This window comes from Chelonoidis abingdonii, chromosome 4 (assembly GCF_003597395.2).
Source record: "Chelonoidis abingdonii isolate Lonesome George chromosome 4, CheloAbing_2.0, whole genome shotgun sequence".
Classification (NCBI taxonomy): domain Eukaryota; kingdom Metazoa; phylum Chordata; order Testudines; family Testudinidae; genus Chelonoidis; species Chelonoidis abingdonii.
Window position 1 is genome coordinate 2,282,741 of NC_133772.1, and position 16,946 is coordinate 2,299,686.

Here is a 16,946-nt window from a genome sequence, read left to right on the forward strand (position 1 = left end):
GGAGGGGGCAGTCCAGGGACAAGAAGCAGGGCAGGTTGGGTGGGCTGGAGGTTCTGAGGGGGGCAGGATGTGGGAGGGAGCGGATAGGGGGTGGGGGGAGGCTGTTTGGGGAGACACCATCTTCCCTACCTGGCCCTCCAGACAGCTGCACACCCTGCTGTGGCCCTCAGGCCAAAAACTTTGCCCACTCCTGCAGCAGAGGGTCCTTCACGTTAGCTGAGATCAGTGTGTTGTCTTGGCATTCAAGTGCGAATGGGGGGGCGGTCCGGGAGAGGGGGCCTGGCTGGAGGAGATGGGGCAGAGTGGAGGTGGGGGAGCATGGGGCCTGGCTGGGAGGGGGAGGGTGAAGTGGGAGGAGGAATTGCTGGGTGGGACGAGGGGCCCAGCGGGAAGGGGGTGCGAAGGCTGGCTGAAGTGGGGAGCCAGGGACCAGCCTGGGGAGGGGTGGGGCAGGTGTCAGGCACTGCACAGACCCTGACCGAGTTCACGCCAGGCTCTGCACAGACACACATGCCAGATCTACACTTAAAATGTGGATTCCCCTTGTGCCATCGCTTGAGGGGGGAGGGTGAAAAACTCACACCCCTGAGCCCTGTCATTAAGCCAACACACCCGCCAGTGTAGATGCAGCTCAGCTCTCATCCCTGGACCTCACTCTTGCCTCTCAGAGATGGGGAGTCAGTTGGGTCTCCCCTAGGATCCTACGGCGGTATTCCCTGCAGTGCCCGGGGCGTAGCCACGGCCCCCGTGAGAGATGGACCTGGGGCCAGATTCACCCTGTTGATTATGCTCACTCCCAAGGACCAGCCAGGTGCTGAGGTCCCTCGAACTGGTAGACCCCAGTCCCCTTCCAAGGCTGGGAATAGAACCCAGGAGTCCTGGCTCCCAGCCCCCCTCTGCTCTAACCACTAGACCCCACTCCCCTTCGAGATCTGGGGAATAGAACCCAGGAGTCCTGGGTCCTCCAATATCCTCCCTGCTCCAACCACTAGAGCTGGCCATACCCATCGCAACCAGCCCCACCTTCTTCCCAGCGTGAGCGACCGGAATGAATTAGTTCTGCCTCAAATGATGTCACCGTGCACCTCGTGTCACACCTGACCATGAACCAAACCCTCTCCTAGGCCAGCCCCCCTGGGATCTGCGTGGGAGCAGGAAATCCCAGACTCAATTTGGCCCCTTCCTCGGTGGATGACCTGTACAAAGGCTGCAAGTACGCCATGAGGCAACATCTCCCGTCCCTGATAAAAGCGGAGCTGACCAAGAACAGGAACTTCTATCTGGCTTGGAACAAGGCAAAGAAGGAGTGGACGAGGAAGACGAATACGTACATCTTCCCCAACACAATGAAAGCTTTCTGCAGCGTCGCCGTGATAGCCTACACCTTAAACAACCCGCCTCTGTACAAGGACTTCAACACGGCCACCAGGACGGGCTGGACGGGACCCAACGCCTACGCCAGCTACCCCTTCAAGGCCTTGCATTTCCTGCTGACCCAGGCGCCCAAAGAGATATGGGGGATAAAGCCCAGTTGTGCCACCGTCTACAGAGGAACCAACGTAAACTTCTCCATCAGCCACTTGTTCCGCTTCGGCCAGTTCACCTCCACCTCAAAGAGCTCTAAGAAGGCGACCAATTTCGGCCAAAAGACCTTCTTCATCCTGGTTTCCTGCACAGGGTATAGGCTTCGGGACCTGTCCCACTTCCCTGATGAACAAGAGGTGCTGGTGCCACCCTCCGAGATGTTCCAGGTCACCAGTATCCAGGGCACCTGGATGCGGCAGACTGTCCAGGCCAAGTCGGTGGGGGTCTGCAGCAACCACAACTGTGCCTACACAAGGAAAGGTGAGGATGGGGAGGCAGGAGAGACGTGAGCTATGGGGTTCCACCAGGGGGTTAAGAACATGCCACAGCACAGTGGGACACGGGGCCCTTTCCCACTAAGGGGCACCAGCTCCAGTTCAGCCGCAGGGCAGGGGACGGGGTGTCTTGGGGTGACAAGGAAAATGAATTGCCTCTTTTCTATTTTCCAGGAGATCCCAATGTGAAGAAATGCCCTCCTCACCAAGGTACGAGGGCTCACCCCTCAGCTGGGCAGGTTGTGCGTGGGAGGGTAGTGACAGTAGCTGCAGGACTCCTGGGTTCTGTTCCCAGCTCTAAGAGAAGAGTGGGGGCTGGTGGGTTAGAGCAGGGGGGTCTGGGAGTCAGGACTCCTGGGTTCTCTACCCGGCTCTGGGAGGGGAGTGGAGGCTATTGGTTAGAGCGGGGGGGGGGTCAGGACTCCTGGTTTCTGTCCCTGGCTCTGAAAGGGGAGTGGGGTCTGGTGCGTTAGAGGAGGGGGGCTGGGAGCCAGGATTCCTGGGTTCTATCCCCAGTTTAGGCACATTGGTGTGCCCCAGTTACCCCCCATGCCGGGGGAAGAATAGAACTGACCCCACTGTGCTGAGGGGTGTCCTGCTAACAAGGGGCATGTCTGCGTCTCCCCGCAGTGCTGCATTTGTGAGGCACCGGAGCGAGGAGGTGAGGCAGCCTTTGGCCAAGAGCTCCAGGGATCATCATGTGCGTGGCCTTGTCTACCTAGGCGAGCAAAAATTCCCCCTGTGCTTTTCCGCTCTCACTAACAGGAAATCACTGCAGCAAAACACATCTGGCCCCCACCGCTCTCTTTACTCCCCTTTAAGCTTCTTCCCTGGCAGGTCTGGGCTCTCCCCAACAGCTGTACCACAGCTGGAGCTGGTCTCCCCCAGTGTGTTGCCCCCAGGGTGCGCTGCAGGAAGGCAGGAAGGTAGATCGAGACCTAAGGGGGTTAATCAGCAGCCAGAGAGATGGAGGTTAGATGGGTGACCAGACAGCAAGTGTGAAAAATCGGGATAGGGGTGGGGGGTAACAGGAACCTATATAAGAAAAAGACCCAAAAATCACGACTGTCCCTATAAAAACAGACATCTGGTCACCCTAAGGTTAGATCATAGGAAACACTTTCTAATGCATAGGGGCTCTTAGCTTCCCAGGGTGGGGGTGGGCTCCCCGTCACTGGAGGTTTATAAGAACAGGTTGGCCAACCCCCCTGTCAGGGCTGGGCTCGGGTTTCTTAGGGCCTGGGGGGACATCTCGGGGTCCCTTCCAGCCCGGCACGTCCATGATTCTAAACCCACTGGACCAGAGGCAGATTAGGATTGATTGGGGCCTTGGTCACAAAGAACATTGCCCCCCCCCAGTCCCTTAAGAGCCACCTGTGACCCAGGAGCTGGGCAGTGCAGAGTGTTGCCAAACCTCCAGGATTGTCCGGAGTCTCCAGGGAAGTAAAAGCTCCTCTTGAATGGAAGATTATCTCATGTGATGAAACCTCCAGGAATACGTCCAACCCAAACTGGCAACCCTAGCCATGCAGACGAGGTTGCTCATGAGTTTGCTCTGTTGAGGTTCTCCAGTTGTATGAGGGCCATTGCTGGGACCCTAACCCTAACCCTAAGCTCATCAGCAGAGAGGCCTGAGCCCTGCAAGCTCTGGGGTCATAGGTTCCCAGATTTCCAGGCCAGAAGGAACCGTTGTGGTCACCTGGTCTGATGCCAGCCAGAGAACTTCCCCCAAACAAGGCCTAGGGCAGATCTTTTAGAAAACCCTCCAATCTAGGTTAAAATCGTCAGCAATGGAAGGTCCACCACAGCCCTTGGTTAACTGCATCAATGGTCAATTCCCATCACGGTCAAAAATTTTACACCGTCTTCCCAGTGTGAATTTGTCCAGCTTCAGTTTCCAGCCATGGGCTCACATTAGACCTTTCTCTGCTAGGTTGGAGATCCCATTATCAAATGTTTGTTCCCCACATAGGTTCTTCTAGACTGGGATCAAGCCACCCCGGGAGCATCTCTTTGCTAAGCTAAATAGATTGAGCTCCTGGAGGCAAGGTGTCTACGCCCTCAGTCACTCTTCTGGTTCTTCTCTGGCCGCTCTTCAATCGATTCAACTGATGCTTATTCTCTTTCTGTATCTGCTCCTACAATAAACACGCCCGCATTGCAATGTGTTTGGCTTTCTTCAGACCCTGCTGTGCTGCTGGGGGAGGAGAATTGGAGGTCACCATGTGTGATCCTTCATGGACATGAGCCCGTTAGAGGTTCGCGGCCACGGCGCGGACGCTGTCGAGCGTACCAGCTGGGGTAGGGAGGCCAGGAAAGCCGCGCTAGAAAGGGAGGTGCCGGGGTTTGTGACTGGGCCTAATGGCAAAGGGTGGATGCACTGCAGCCACTAGCAGTGGGCTCTGTTCACTTTATCCAGCTCTGCCACGTTTATGCTGGAAGCTCTGGGCTTGGTCTGCTGCTACCCTGGGAGCCCAGGCCCTGTGGGGCTGCAGGTAGGGTGACCAGACAGCAAATGCGAAAAATCGGGACAGGGGGTGGGGGGTAATAGGAGCCTATATAAGAAAAAGACCCAAAAAATCAGAACTGACCCTATAAAATTGGGACATCTGATCACCCTGCTGCAGGCGTATAAGGGTGTGATGAAGGAAAAGGAAGAGGGTGACTGGCTGGCTGGCTCCAGGGGTGGGGAATGGAAGATGGGGCCTTTCCTCTCTAGGGGGCACTGGCCCCGATCCTGCCCCAGGCCAGAAGACAGGCTGGCTCAGGGGGGTGGGGAATGGGACACGGGGCCTTGCCCCTCTAGGGGGCGCTGGCTCCAATCCAGCCTCAGAATATAGGTGGAGCCAGGCCACTGGTACCATATAACCTGGTGCCCATGGAAGACAGGCAGCTCTGAGATGCCATGGCCCTGACGGGTACCGGGATCAAAGTTGTTTAAATCTCGAGCTCGGAAACAAGCAGCTCTGAGACGAGAAGGCACAAAGGAATTTGCTACACACCATCTCCACCTAGTGGCGAGTGAGGCAAGGAGCGGAGCCGTCTAGGAGCTGGGGGATGAGTAGAAATGAAGGGGTAACCCTCTCCAACGACCCCTGACACCGGCAGTGTTGGCAGCTCCAAAGCCCAGGTTCAATACCTGGGGGTTCCTCTTAAGAGTGCAGAACAAAACCCCTGGGAAATCTGGCAAAGTTGAACACTGGCCCTGGTATTTTGCCCTTTGCCTCAGTTTTCTACCTCGCAGGGACCCTTCCGCTGCACCCCAGTCGCCGTTTGTTGGCCAGAGTCCCAGCATCCAGGGGTGCATCCCAGCATCTTGCAGGGGGATATAAGAACATAAGAATGGCCCTACTGGGTCAGATCAAAGGTCCATCCAGCCCAGTGACCTGTCTCCTGACAGTGACCAGTGCCAGGTGCCCCAGAGGGAATGAACAGAACAGGGCATCATCCAGTGATCCATCCCGTCGCCCATTCCCAGCTTCTGGCAAACAGAGGCTAGAGACACCGTCTCTGCCCAGCCTGGCTAATAGCCATTGATGGACCTGTCCTCCCTGAATGTACCTAGTTCTTGTATGATTTTTCCTTGATGACTGTTGTCTATAAATACATCAGAGGGATAAACCCCAGGAGACGGAGGAGTTATTTCAGTTAAGTGCCCATGTGGCCACAAGAACAAATGGAGAGAAACTGACCAGCAACAAGTTTAGGTCAAAATTAGACGAAGGTTTCTAAGCACCCGAGGAGTGAAGTTCTGGAACAGCCTCCCAAGGGGAGCAGGGGGCACAAAAAACCTACCTGGCTTCAAGGCGGCGCTTCATCAGTTTGTGGCGGGGACGGTATGAGGGGACTTGTAGCCGATCTGCGACTGCCAGATGCAATTATTCTTTTTTTTATTTGGTTGAATTTGTTTGGTTTTCTTCATTTTTCCCCCCTCTGAAATAAATAAGTCGGTGAAATTGACAGAACGTTTTGCACTCACGGAATCTCCATTTTTTTTCCCCGGGAAGAAAAGTTTGGCATGAAAACTTCTGCTCGGCTCTAGATTTAAACGCTGCTCCGGGACCCCGGCCTGCTGGGCAGAGAGAAACTCTGCGCCCCGGGCCAGCCGCTCAGCGTTTATAGCACCTCTGCCCAGCTAGCATGGTCAAATAGTGGCCACACTGGAAGTGATTAGATCTCAGGGGTTCATTTCCCCAAACGATTAAATCCTGCAATTGTCGACAAAACCTACATTGCCTCTGCTGTCCCCTCGCCCCCACTCCTGCCCCATGCCTGCTGCAGACGTGGCAGTTAAAAAAATCCAACCCTTTGCAATGCGGGCGTTTATTGCACTAGCAGATATAGGGCTGGAGAATATGAGGATGGAAAGGTCACAGGCACACAGCCTCATACACAAACACACACACACACACACGGCCCTGATCCCCTCCAGCAGGGGGCAGTGCTGTTCACACACACACACACACACACACACACACACACACACACGGCCCTGATCCCCTCCAGCAGGGGGCAGTGCTGTTCACACACACACACACACACACACACACACACACACACACGGCCCTGATCCCCTCCAGCAGGGGGCAGCGCTGTTCACACACACACACACACACACACACACACGACGGTCTACAGAGCTCCTGGCTACAAGCATCCCAGGGGGTTGCTGCATCCCCTTCTTGCTCTGATGTGGTGGGCACCTCACAAATACAGCACTGCGGGGAGACACAAGCACATGCCACATTAGTCATCCGCACGCGCCTCCGTCACAGACCCACCCCCAATCCCACCATGGCACTTTGCCCAGCTGGATCAGTGCCAGTGCCCTCCAGCACAGCAGGGGAAACAGAGGCACAGAGGGGGGCAGAGAAGCCCTCAAACTCACCCAGGGAGTCAGTTGCAGAACAGGGAAAAAAATCCAGGTGTCCTGATTTTTAGACCCCCAGACACCCACTCCCCTCCCAGAGTCAGGGAGAGAACCCAGGAGTCCTATAAGTAATTGTCTCAAGCCTCACGCACGCTCCCTGTCCAGCCAAGGGATGAGTCTCCACCCTACCCCCATACCTCGGTGATCATGGCAGCTCATTGAACTGTTCCCTTCTGGAAAACAGAAAACAGACAATTAATTTTCCCTGCCACCCTCCAAGTCCCATGGCCTGGAATGGGGTAGGAGCCGGCACCCCCTAGAGGGGAAAGGCCCTGTGTCCTATTCCTCACCCCACTCCCGGGCCAGACCTGAACTGTCACCCCCTAGGGGCTAGTTTTTATCTCCCTGGTGGCCTTCCATAGCTCGCGCCCTTCCCCACATCCTCCCCCTCACCTTTCCCCAAGTAGGCACAGTTATGGTTGCTGCAGATGCCCACCGACTTGGTGTGCACCGTTTTCTTCCTTGGCGTCTCCTTGACCCTGGTGACCCAGAACATCTCGTAGGGAGACACAACCGTCTCCTCTTCCCCTGGGAAGCGGGACAAATTTCCCCACCGGGAACCCCTGGCACGAGACCAGCACGATGAAGGTTGTGCGTCCAAATTCCTCCGCCTCCTGCCTCTTCTTGGAGGTGGACGTGAACTGGCCGAAGCGGAACAAACCCTCGATGGAGAACTTCACCTTGGTTCCTCGGTAGATTTTGGCAGAACTAGGCTCCTTGGTTCTTAACTTCTTGGCCACCTGGGTCAGGAGGAAATGCAAGGACTTGAAGGCAAAGCTGGCATATGCCTGGGGGCTCTTCCATGCCGTTCTGGTTGCCACGTTGAATGATTCATAGAGTGGCAGCTCTTCCAAAGTGTAGGCTAAGACAGCAACGCTATAGAGGATCCTCAACATCTTGGGGTTCTCTCCCCAACTCTGGGGGGACAGCGTGGTCTAGTGGGTTAGAGTAGGGGGGCTGGGAGCCAGGACTCCTGGGTTCTATCCCAGATCTGGTAGGGGAATTGGGTCTAGTAGGTTAGAGTAGGGGGGCTGGGAGCCAGGACTCCTGGGTTCTATCCCTGGCTCTGCCATCACTGCGTGACCTTGGGCAAATCTCCATGGTTCTGTGGAGATTGTTTCCTTTCCCGCCCTTTGTCTAGTCAGACTGGCAGCTCTTCAGGACAGGGCCTCTGTTTGTGTTGTGCCTGGCACTCCAGGGGCCTCAATAGCCCCCCTGGGGTCTAGGCAGCCCCCAACACAATGGAGCACCTGTTGGTGGATGGGGCTTTCCGATGCTTCTCCAACACAAATTATACCAGCAAGTGGCCAATATCTGACTTTTACAGATTGCTGGAAATTCAAGCACAGAATGTTTCAGCTGCCTCTGGGGTGGGGCAGCTGGGGAACAGCCACACACAACGTCGAACAGGGATGGCTCACTCAGAGCTGAGATGCAGCCACCTCTGGAGTGGGGCAGGGATATTGTATCGAAGCCACTTACCGCTGAGGTTCCAGTATGCAGCGCCCAAGCCACAGTGAAAAGCAGGAGGGTGACCTTCTCAGGGGACATCCTGGCATCTGAGCCCTGAATAATTCACTGAGGGGCTTCAGCTGGAAAACCCCCAAATGACCATATCAGACTTGCCAGCCACGTAGGAACATTCCCCTCTAGGGGGCGCCAGCTCCCATCTGCCCCCAGGGCAGGGCACTGGCTGGCTCAGGGGGAATAGGACACAGGGCCTTTCCCCTGTAGGGGGCACCGGTTCTCATCTGCCCCCAGGGCAGGACACTGGCTGGCTCGGGGGGAAATGGGACACGGGGCCATGTAGGAGGGGTAGTTCTTACCTCCCACTCTCTGTCTGATTCCTCTCAATCACATCGGCCTGGGCAGTTTTATAAAGCCCAAGGCAGGCCTTGGGGAGGAGGAATCAGTTTCTAAGATCTTCCCTATCGGCCCCAAAGTGCGGCCGTTGCTGATGTGACCGGCTCACGGGACTGATTTTATCTGAGTGCCTCTTGTCACACATTTGCCCAACTCTGCCAGTTTGCTAAGTCGATTCCTCAATCAGCAGATGTAGGTGCGGGAAGTGGGGGCACAGAGGGTGCTGCAGCACCCCCAGGTTTTATGAGGGGCCACTGGCCCCACACTAGGGGATCCACTCCTCAGCTCGGGTCCCAGGGACCAGCCACCGGCCACTGTCCCCAGCCGCTGGCCTTGCACACGGTCCCACACTCCCAGAGCTCCACTCCCTCAGCTCTGCTCCTGGCCCCCTCACATGAGGTCCCAGCTGCCAGCTCGTGCCCTGGCCTCTGATCCTGGCCCCACGCCCACCCCTCCAACTGTGACCACACCTCAGCCCCCTTACTCATGTCCGGGTGCCCCCCTCCCAGAGACACAGCCCAGGGGTAAAGGGGCTGGCTTCCAGCACCCCCACTACTAAACACAGTCCAGCGCCACTGCCAGCAGATGTTTAGATCTTGAAGCAATTCAGGGTGGAAATAAGTCCCTGGACAAGGAGAACCCCAGAGCCCTGCCTCCCGCGCCGACACCGTAACTGCACCCCCATCTCTGCCTCTTAGCACCACAACGGTTCACGTGGCAGGTCTGTCGCGTAAAGTCCAGCTCCTGCTAGGAGCAAGTGAGGAGCTGCAGCAATGTTGGTTCAGATGAAGCATGGCCTGGCACTGTGGGCTCCTGATCTGGGGCTGGAGCCCAAGGTGCCACCACCACACCAATAATTAATAACGTGCAGCGCCGAGCACAAGGCCAGGCCATATCCTGCCAGGCAGGGGCTCAGAGAAGGCTCTCGGGGTCCTCAAGGACAAGCAACCCAGCGTGGGATCCCAGCACAAAGAGCTGGTGTGATCCTGGGATGCACAAACAGGGGAATGGCAAGTAGGAGCCGAGAGGTTTATTTGGCCCTGGTGCGACCATGGCTGGGGTCCTGTGTCCAGTTCTGGTGCCCACCACTCGAGAAGGACGTGGATTGACTGGAGACGGGGTCAGAGAAGAACCAGGAGAATGATTAAAGGCTTGGACAACCTGCCTTAGCGTGAGAGACTCCTGGAGCTCGAGGGGTTTAGAGGAACAAAGAGGTGGCCACGCGGTGACTAGATCATGGGCCACAAGTACCTCCATGGGGAACAGACGTGTGATCGCGGGCTCCTCAGTCTAGCAGACAAAGGTCTAACACAATCCAGCGGCTGGAGGCTGAAGCTAGCCCAGTTCAGACTGGAAATAAGGCAGAAATTCTTGACAGTGAGCATAACGAACCACAGGAACAACATAAGCTCCAGCTGGCTTCTCAGAAGCGTGCGTCCAACCTAAGTTAGACCAACCTCTCTTATCGCTTCCTGCCACACACAGGTCACCTCTCAAGCTCTCTGTCTTATGGAGCATGGGGTCAACGCATGGCACGGAGGGGAAGAGATAAACCAGGCATGCCACAAAGGGGCGCTTATCACCAGGGCCATCTCACCAGTTCCCCCGATAAGATAATGTTTGTTTCCAGCCCACAATGCGCACCCAGAAAGACGTCCACCTCTTGCTCTGGCCATGCAGGCGGCTCAAATCGCTCTGCTGACATAAAGGACTCCATCCTCTCAGAACGGGACACAGGGGTTATTAACCCCGAATCACAGGTGGGTAAACTGAGGCACCAAGGACACAATTTCCTCTGAACATCCTTCCAGTTTTTTTTTCCTGTCTATTCAATTTGTTTGTTTGCAATCTCAATCATTTTTTAAAATTATTTGCTCTTTAAGGAGAAGTTATTTTCAGTCTTAACAAAGTTTTTTGCCTTGAACTTTCCTTAGATTTGGGGGGTGGGGGTAGGTCTATTCCATTTGTCTTGGTTGGTTGTGTCTGTGTGTGTTTGGTTGTGATCTCAATCATGCTTTGATAGTATTTTCTCCTTCGTTAATGGAAAAGTTATTTTCAACCTTAACTGGGGTGAGAGGAGGGTTGCCTTGAAATTTCCTCATTTTTGAGGAAACCTCTTGCTGAATTTTGATCTCAGCTATTTTTTTTTAACGTAGTGATATACATTTGCATCTTTCACTTCGCCTTAACACAGTTGTTTGTCTCGGAACTTCTAAATATTTGCAGAAGTGCAGATTCTTCTGAAAATCTCGCTTCCGAAATACAAAGAGGGTCTGTATACATCGGCCCAAATACAAAAGAACTGAAATCTAACCGGCAGCTGCGTCTCTGAAGGCAGATATGAATGATATATTGAATTTCTTCGTCACGACCAAGTTTGCAGCTGAGAATTCCCTTTCTCCTGTCAGTAAAGCGTTGGCGAGAAGCCTTTCCGCCTGGCAGCGAAGCTGGGTTTTATTCTCCAGTGCAAATAACATGAAAGGGAAATAAGATCCGGCAGCAAAATCTCGAAAGTCATTTGTTAAAAGTTCTGCAGCCTCCCCAAGTCTGGGAGGGGGAATTTCCCCAGTGGGACGGTTATTGTAGAGGGTTTGCAGAACGGAAACGCTCCCTCCGGCTGGGAGTTAAGAGGCAGTTTTAGTCCATATGGCAAATCAAACTGAAGCAAAATGAGATTTTTAAACTTTTTTCTGTGTAATGCAGGGGTCACGTTTTAAATCAAAGAGGGAAAGGTTATAGCGCCCCCTGCCGAGCCCCCCGCCCGCTCCCTGCAGCCCAGCGCCCCCTACCGAGCCTCCTGCCCGCTCCCTGCAGCCCAGCGCCCCCTGCCGATCCCCCCTCCCAGCTCCCCGCAGCCCAGCGCCCCCCGCCGAGCCCCCCGCCCAGCTCCCTGCAGCCCAGGGCCCCCTGCCGATCCCCCCTCCCAGCTCCCCGCAGCCCAGCGCCCCCTGCTGAGCCCCCGCCCAGCTCTCCGCAGTCCAGCGCCCCCACTGAGCCCCTGCCCAGCTCCCTGCATCCTGGCACTTCACCCCCAGCACCACACTGGGGCATGAGTGCCCCCTCCCAGGTCCCCCCCAGCTATAGCTCCACCAGCCGCAGGGGCGCTGCATTGAGCCCGTCTCTGTTGAACCCGGGGCCACCTATGGGCTAGAGGGGCTCGACGAAGGCGTCAGAGAAGGTGCAGAGATGGGTCGTGGTAGCCGCGTCGTCAAACGACACCTGCAGCCCCTCGTAGTCCCGATACACCTCGACCCACCGGGACTTGAGCTGGAGCGCCAGGTGCCAGGAGGGGGAGTCCAGGTCTTGTAGTCAGCCCCATGGCGGAGCCAGATGGCCCATAGCCACTGGCCTCCTGCCGGCTGACCAAGGCCCAAGCCAGCCTGATGTCCTGGCTGGTTTTGTCCGCACCTCCACGTCCCCGTGGGGGCGGCCCGAGGTAAAGCCAGGCCCCAGGCCCTGCAGGGACCCCCACGAGAATATAGTATTCTATGGTATTGCAACTTTTTTTTATGAAAGGGGCCCCCAAAATGGTTTTGCCCCAGGCCCCCTGAATCCTCTGGGTGGCCCTGGGTGAAGCCAGCCGAGCCCAGCAAACACACGCTCTTGCTGTAGCGTTCGGGCCCCTTGGGCACCTCCTCCTGGGGCTCGTCCACCACCCGGACGGTGAGCAGGTCAGGGGACAGCAGCAGGTTGGGGTGGTTGATGGCCAGGTCCAGGGTGATGAGGGGCAGAGCTGTAAGGGGAGGGGAGGGGGGAGGTCTCGGCCCCAGGGGAAGGGACCCCTGCCCCAGAGATACCCCCACATCCTGGAGCAGGGGGAATGAACAACCCACAGCCCAGCCCCTCCCAGAGACGAGCCCTCTGTCCTGACCCCACCCACAGCCCCGCCCTGATCCCAGAGACACACCCTTCTGCCCTGACCCCGCCCACAGCCCCACCTCTGATCCCCACAGGCACAGCCTCTCTATCCAGACCCTGTCCACAGCCCTGCCCTGATCCCCTGGGAACAGCCGCATAGAACACTGCCCAGGAACAGCTTGCCCAGTGCTGAGACACAGCCAGCTCTGGGGTGGGGCCCCTTGGGGACAGCCACATCGAACGTTGCCCGAGAACAGCTTGCCCCGTGCCAAGACAGCCAGCTCTGGGGTGGGGCACCTTGGGGACAGCCGCATCAAACACTGCCCGGGAACAGCTTGCCCAGTGCTGAGACGCAGCCAGCTCTGGGGTGGGGCCCCTTGGGGACAGCCGCATTGAACACTGCCCAGGAACAGCTTGCTCGGCAGCAAGACGCAGCCAGCTCTGGGGTGGGGTCCCTTGGGGACAGCCACCTTGAACGCTGCCCGGAAACAGCTTGTCCAGCGCTGAGATGCAGCCAGCTCTGGGGTGGAGCCTGCGGCAACGAACAGGAGGCAGCTGTGCAAGCGGCAAGCCGAACCCAGAGCATTCAAACCTCTTTGGGTAGTTCCCCTGTCCCCTTTGTCACTAGGATCCAGTGGGGGAAGTGCTCACACCATCAGCCCTGGGAATCCTGCCATCCATGTCCCCTCTAGAGACCCCCACACGCTGCTCCCAATTCTTCCCCCGCCATCTCCTTGCCCCAGGGCTAGCACTGGTCACCCTGCAGTGACTAGGAAGCACCTGGGATCTCCTACCCTGTAGCCCATGCACTTAAAGTAGCACGTATGAGTCAGGGTTAGATCCTGGGAGCCAGGACTCCTGGGTTCTCTTTCCAGCTCTGGGAGGGGAGTGGGCCCTAGTGGATTAGAGCAGGGGCGGGGCTGGGAGCCAGGACTCCTGGGTTCCCTGCCCAGCTCTGCCACAAACAGCCTGTGACCTTACCTAGTCTCTTCATTTCTCTGACCGTGTTTCCCCACCTGCTTTTATCTGTTTAAATGAGGAGCTTGGGGCAGGGACTGTCCCTCACTGGGTCCATGCAGCACCCGGCCCAACAGGGTCCCCCAATCTCAGCCAGGGGGGTCAGGCAGCCCCCAGCACGGCAGGGCCCAGTGCCTGGAGCACCGGGGACCCTGATCTCAGCCAGGGGCGTTGGGCAGCCCCCGGCACGGCAGGGCCCCACGCCCAGCCCACTAGGGCCCGTCTCAGGGGTCCCCCAAAGCAACCCTCCAGACACCACGCTGCCGGCTGTATTAAAATCATTTATCCAAAGTTTAAATGCCAAAAGCATTACAATAAAAACCACAACGGCTTGGAGAAAAATACACACACACACAGGTACACACACACACACGCACACACAGGCATGTGCGCACACACACACAGGTACACACACACAGAGGTACGCACATGCACACACACAGGTACGTGCGCAAGCACACACAGGTGTACACACACAGGTATGCACGCACACACACACAGGTACACACACACATACAGGTACGAGCGCACGCACACACAGGTACACACACACGCACACAGGTACACACACAGGTACGCACGCGCACACGCACACACACAGAGGTATGGACACACACAGGTATGTGCACACGCACACACATGCACACAGGTACACACACAGGTATGCACACACACACACAGGTATGCACACACACAGACACACACACGCACACAGGTACATGTATACACACAGGTACGCACACACACAGGTACACACGCACACAGAGGTATCCACACACAGGTACGCGCACGCACACACACACACACACAAACAGATACGCACACATGCACACAGGTACATACACACACACAGATACACACACACACAGGTACTCGTGCATGCACACACACAGATACGCACACACACACACACAGGTACATATACACACACAGATACGCGTGTGCGCACACACACACACACGTACACGCACACAGGCACACACACACACAGAGGTATGCACACACAAGTACACACGCACACGCACACACACAGGTACGCACACACACAGGGACACACACACAGGTACACGTGCACACACACAGGTACACATGCATACAGAGGTATGCACACACAGGTACGCGCGCACGCACACACACACAGATACACACACACGCACACAGGTACATACACACACAGATACGCACACACACACACACACACACAGGTACATACACACACAGATACACACACACACACAGAGGTACGCGTGCACGCACACACACACACACATGCACACAGGTACATACACACACACAGATATGCGCGCACACACACACAGGTACGCACGCACACAGGCACACACACACACACAACTGGCTCCAGTGAACAGGGACCCAGGCTAGGGACCAATTCCTGGGCTCAAACACTTCTCAGGCGCTTGCAAACCAGGGGCTGCTCGTGTCTCTGGTGCGTGGGGCGGCTGAGCGGCACCAGGGTGCAGGAAGCCTTTTCCCAGGGTTCAGACCCTCCTGCCCTCCAGCCACGGTATTTTGGCTGTAAACGGCTGCACAGGATCCTGATTTACCCCCATCCCCATCCCCCTAACCCCAGGGTCCCAGCTGTCCCAGCTCAATTCCCATTCTTCCCCTCCCGGCATTTCGGCTGCAAAAAGCCCCCTTCCCCTCCCTAAACCCCCACGTTTTGGCGGCAAAGGCCCAAGTAGATCCCCGGGGGAGGGGGGACGCGAAAGCCGCCAGCGGGGCCGGCCGGGGACCTGGACGGGCGAGAAGGGCTCGTTTCAGAGGTGGGCTCGCCCCCCTGCCGCATTTCCAGATCGCCCAGGAGAGGACTGGGGACACCAACCCCATTTTCCTGCCTCTCCCCAGTCCAACACAACCGCATCCATCCTACACCGCCAGCCCGCTCTGCCCTCTGCTGGCCCAGGGCCGCCCAGAGGATTCAGGGGGCCTGGGGCACAGCAATTTCGAGGGCCTCTTCCATAAAAAAAAAAACTTGCAATACTATACAATACTATATTCTCGTGAGGGCCTCTGCAGGGCCTGGGGCAAACTGCCCCACTTGCCACCCCCCCCCAGGCGGCCCTGAATGCAGCAGAGGAACACAACGGACCGGTCAAAACTACCCTTCATCCGCAGAAACCGTGGCTCCGGGGGAGGTGGCAACCGGGCAGTACAGCGTGTGTGCGCACAGGCGCTGGCTTCCTCCTTTCCCCGGGGCTGTTCAACCCCTACTCGGCCCCAGGATCCACCCCCACTACACCCCTTCCCCCAACCCCGCACCCTGCGCCTGCCCCTCCCCCAACTGCACCCTATCCCTCCTCCCCTTCCCCCGCCAGCCACAGAACAGCTGATCGCAGCGGGGTGGGGGGGGAGGCGCTGGGAGGGAGGGGTAGAAGTTGATTGGCGGAGCCGTGGCAGGCGCTGGAGAGGATGGGGGGAGCTGGCTGCCAGTGGGTGCTAAACACCCACTCATTTTTTTCCATGGGCGCTCCAGGGTGCCCGGGTGTGCATGCATCGGGTAAGTCGCCTGCTTCCGGGTGCCTGGGTTTGAGTGTCTGCTCCCTGAGTGAATCTGAGAAGACGGGGGATTAGATGACAATAGGCAGTGGGATTGGATAAAACAAGAAAATTAAAGAGATTGAGGATTAGATTAGACAGGATTGGGAATTAGATTAGACACCCCCTGGGGATTAGAACAGTTGATTGGAAAACGGATTTCAAACACTGAGATTTTTTCTCACCTCAAAATTGCAAGATTTTTTTGCAAGCAAAAAAAGTTCAGTTTGGGTCAAAATGTTTCATTTTGGTTCATTCAAAACATGAGGAATTTTTTTGTTTTTGTTTGGTATAAAATAAATATCAAAATGAAAGCTCATTCCCAAACAAAATATTGAAACCTGTGACATTTTCAAATAAAACATTCTATTTCTGCAAACAACAGTGAGCTGAAATGATACCATATGTGAGGGGAAATCGGTGTTGTCAAAACGGCTTTTTTTAAATGGAAACCAGTTGTTTTAACAAAAAAAAGTTCTGAGCAGCTTTTAGGGATTAGATTTGAGAATGAGATTAGATTATGCAGGTAAAAAGGGGAAGAGATTGTATTGGGGGTTAAATTTGGTAGATTAAAAGGAGAATACATATTACATTGGACAGGTTAAAACAATGAGAATGGGGATTATATTAGGAAAGTAAAGAGGGGATTGGAGATTAGATTCAACGCAGAGTGGGGACCAGAGTAAACTGGTGGAATTACAGTTGGACAAATAATGGAGTTTTTGGTTTTTTGAAAGAAAAGAAAAAAATCATTTTGGGTGAAACAGAAAACGCAATTTTTAAAAACGTTTGGCAAATCAAAAAGAAAAAATCCGTTTTCAGTCGAACTATTTTGAGCTTTTTTTTTTTTTACCTTTTCACAG

The 16,946-nt window shown here is 55.7% G+C and overlaps 1 protein-coding gene, 1 long non-coding RNA gene and 1 pseudogene across 3 annotated transcripts in view; 2 read left to right on the plus strand and 1 right to left on the minus strand.

The window, feature by feature from the left end:
- The window catches only part of LOC116816162 (NAD(P)(+)--arginine ADP-ribosyltransferase 2-like), a 6,821-nt gene extending 2,798 nt beyond the window's left edge, over nucleotides 1-4,023 (plus strand). The window contains exons 3-6 of one of the 2 annotated variants that reach the window (XR_004371647.2): nucleotides 1,125-1,845; nucleotides 2,034-2,069; nucleotides 2,490-2,559; nucleotides 3,832-4,023. Coding sequence is in view for 1 of the 2 variants with exons in the window: in XM_032765185.2 (XP_032621076.1) it covers nucleotides 1,125-1,845; nucleotides 2,034-2,069; nucleotides 2,490-2,503 (771 nt within the window). In the remaining variant the exon portion in view is untranslated. The remainder of the gene's footprint in view (nucleotides 1-1,124; nucleotides 1,846-2,033; nucleotides 2,070-2,489; nucleotides 2,560-3,831) is intronic. The other variant, XM_032765185.2, reaches the window with a different exon arrangement.
- A 2,948-nt stretch (nucleotides 4,024-6,971) lies between these two features.
- On the minus strand, nucleotides 6,972-8,477 carry LOC116816154 (erythroblast NAD(P)(+)--arginine ADP-ribosyltransferase-like; annotated as a pseudogene).
- A 1,279-nt stretch (nucleotides 8,478-9,756) lies between these two features.
- On the plus strand, nucleotides 9,757-11,144 carry LOC142046718 (uncharacterized). The gene is made up of 2 exons (XR_012655689.1): nucleotides 9,757-10,412; nucleotides 10,847-11,144. It is a non-coding gene; the product is annotated as an uncharacterized LOC142046718 (long non-coding RNA).
- The last annotated feature ends 5,802 nt before the right edge of the window (nucleotides 11,145-16,946 follow it).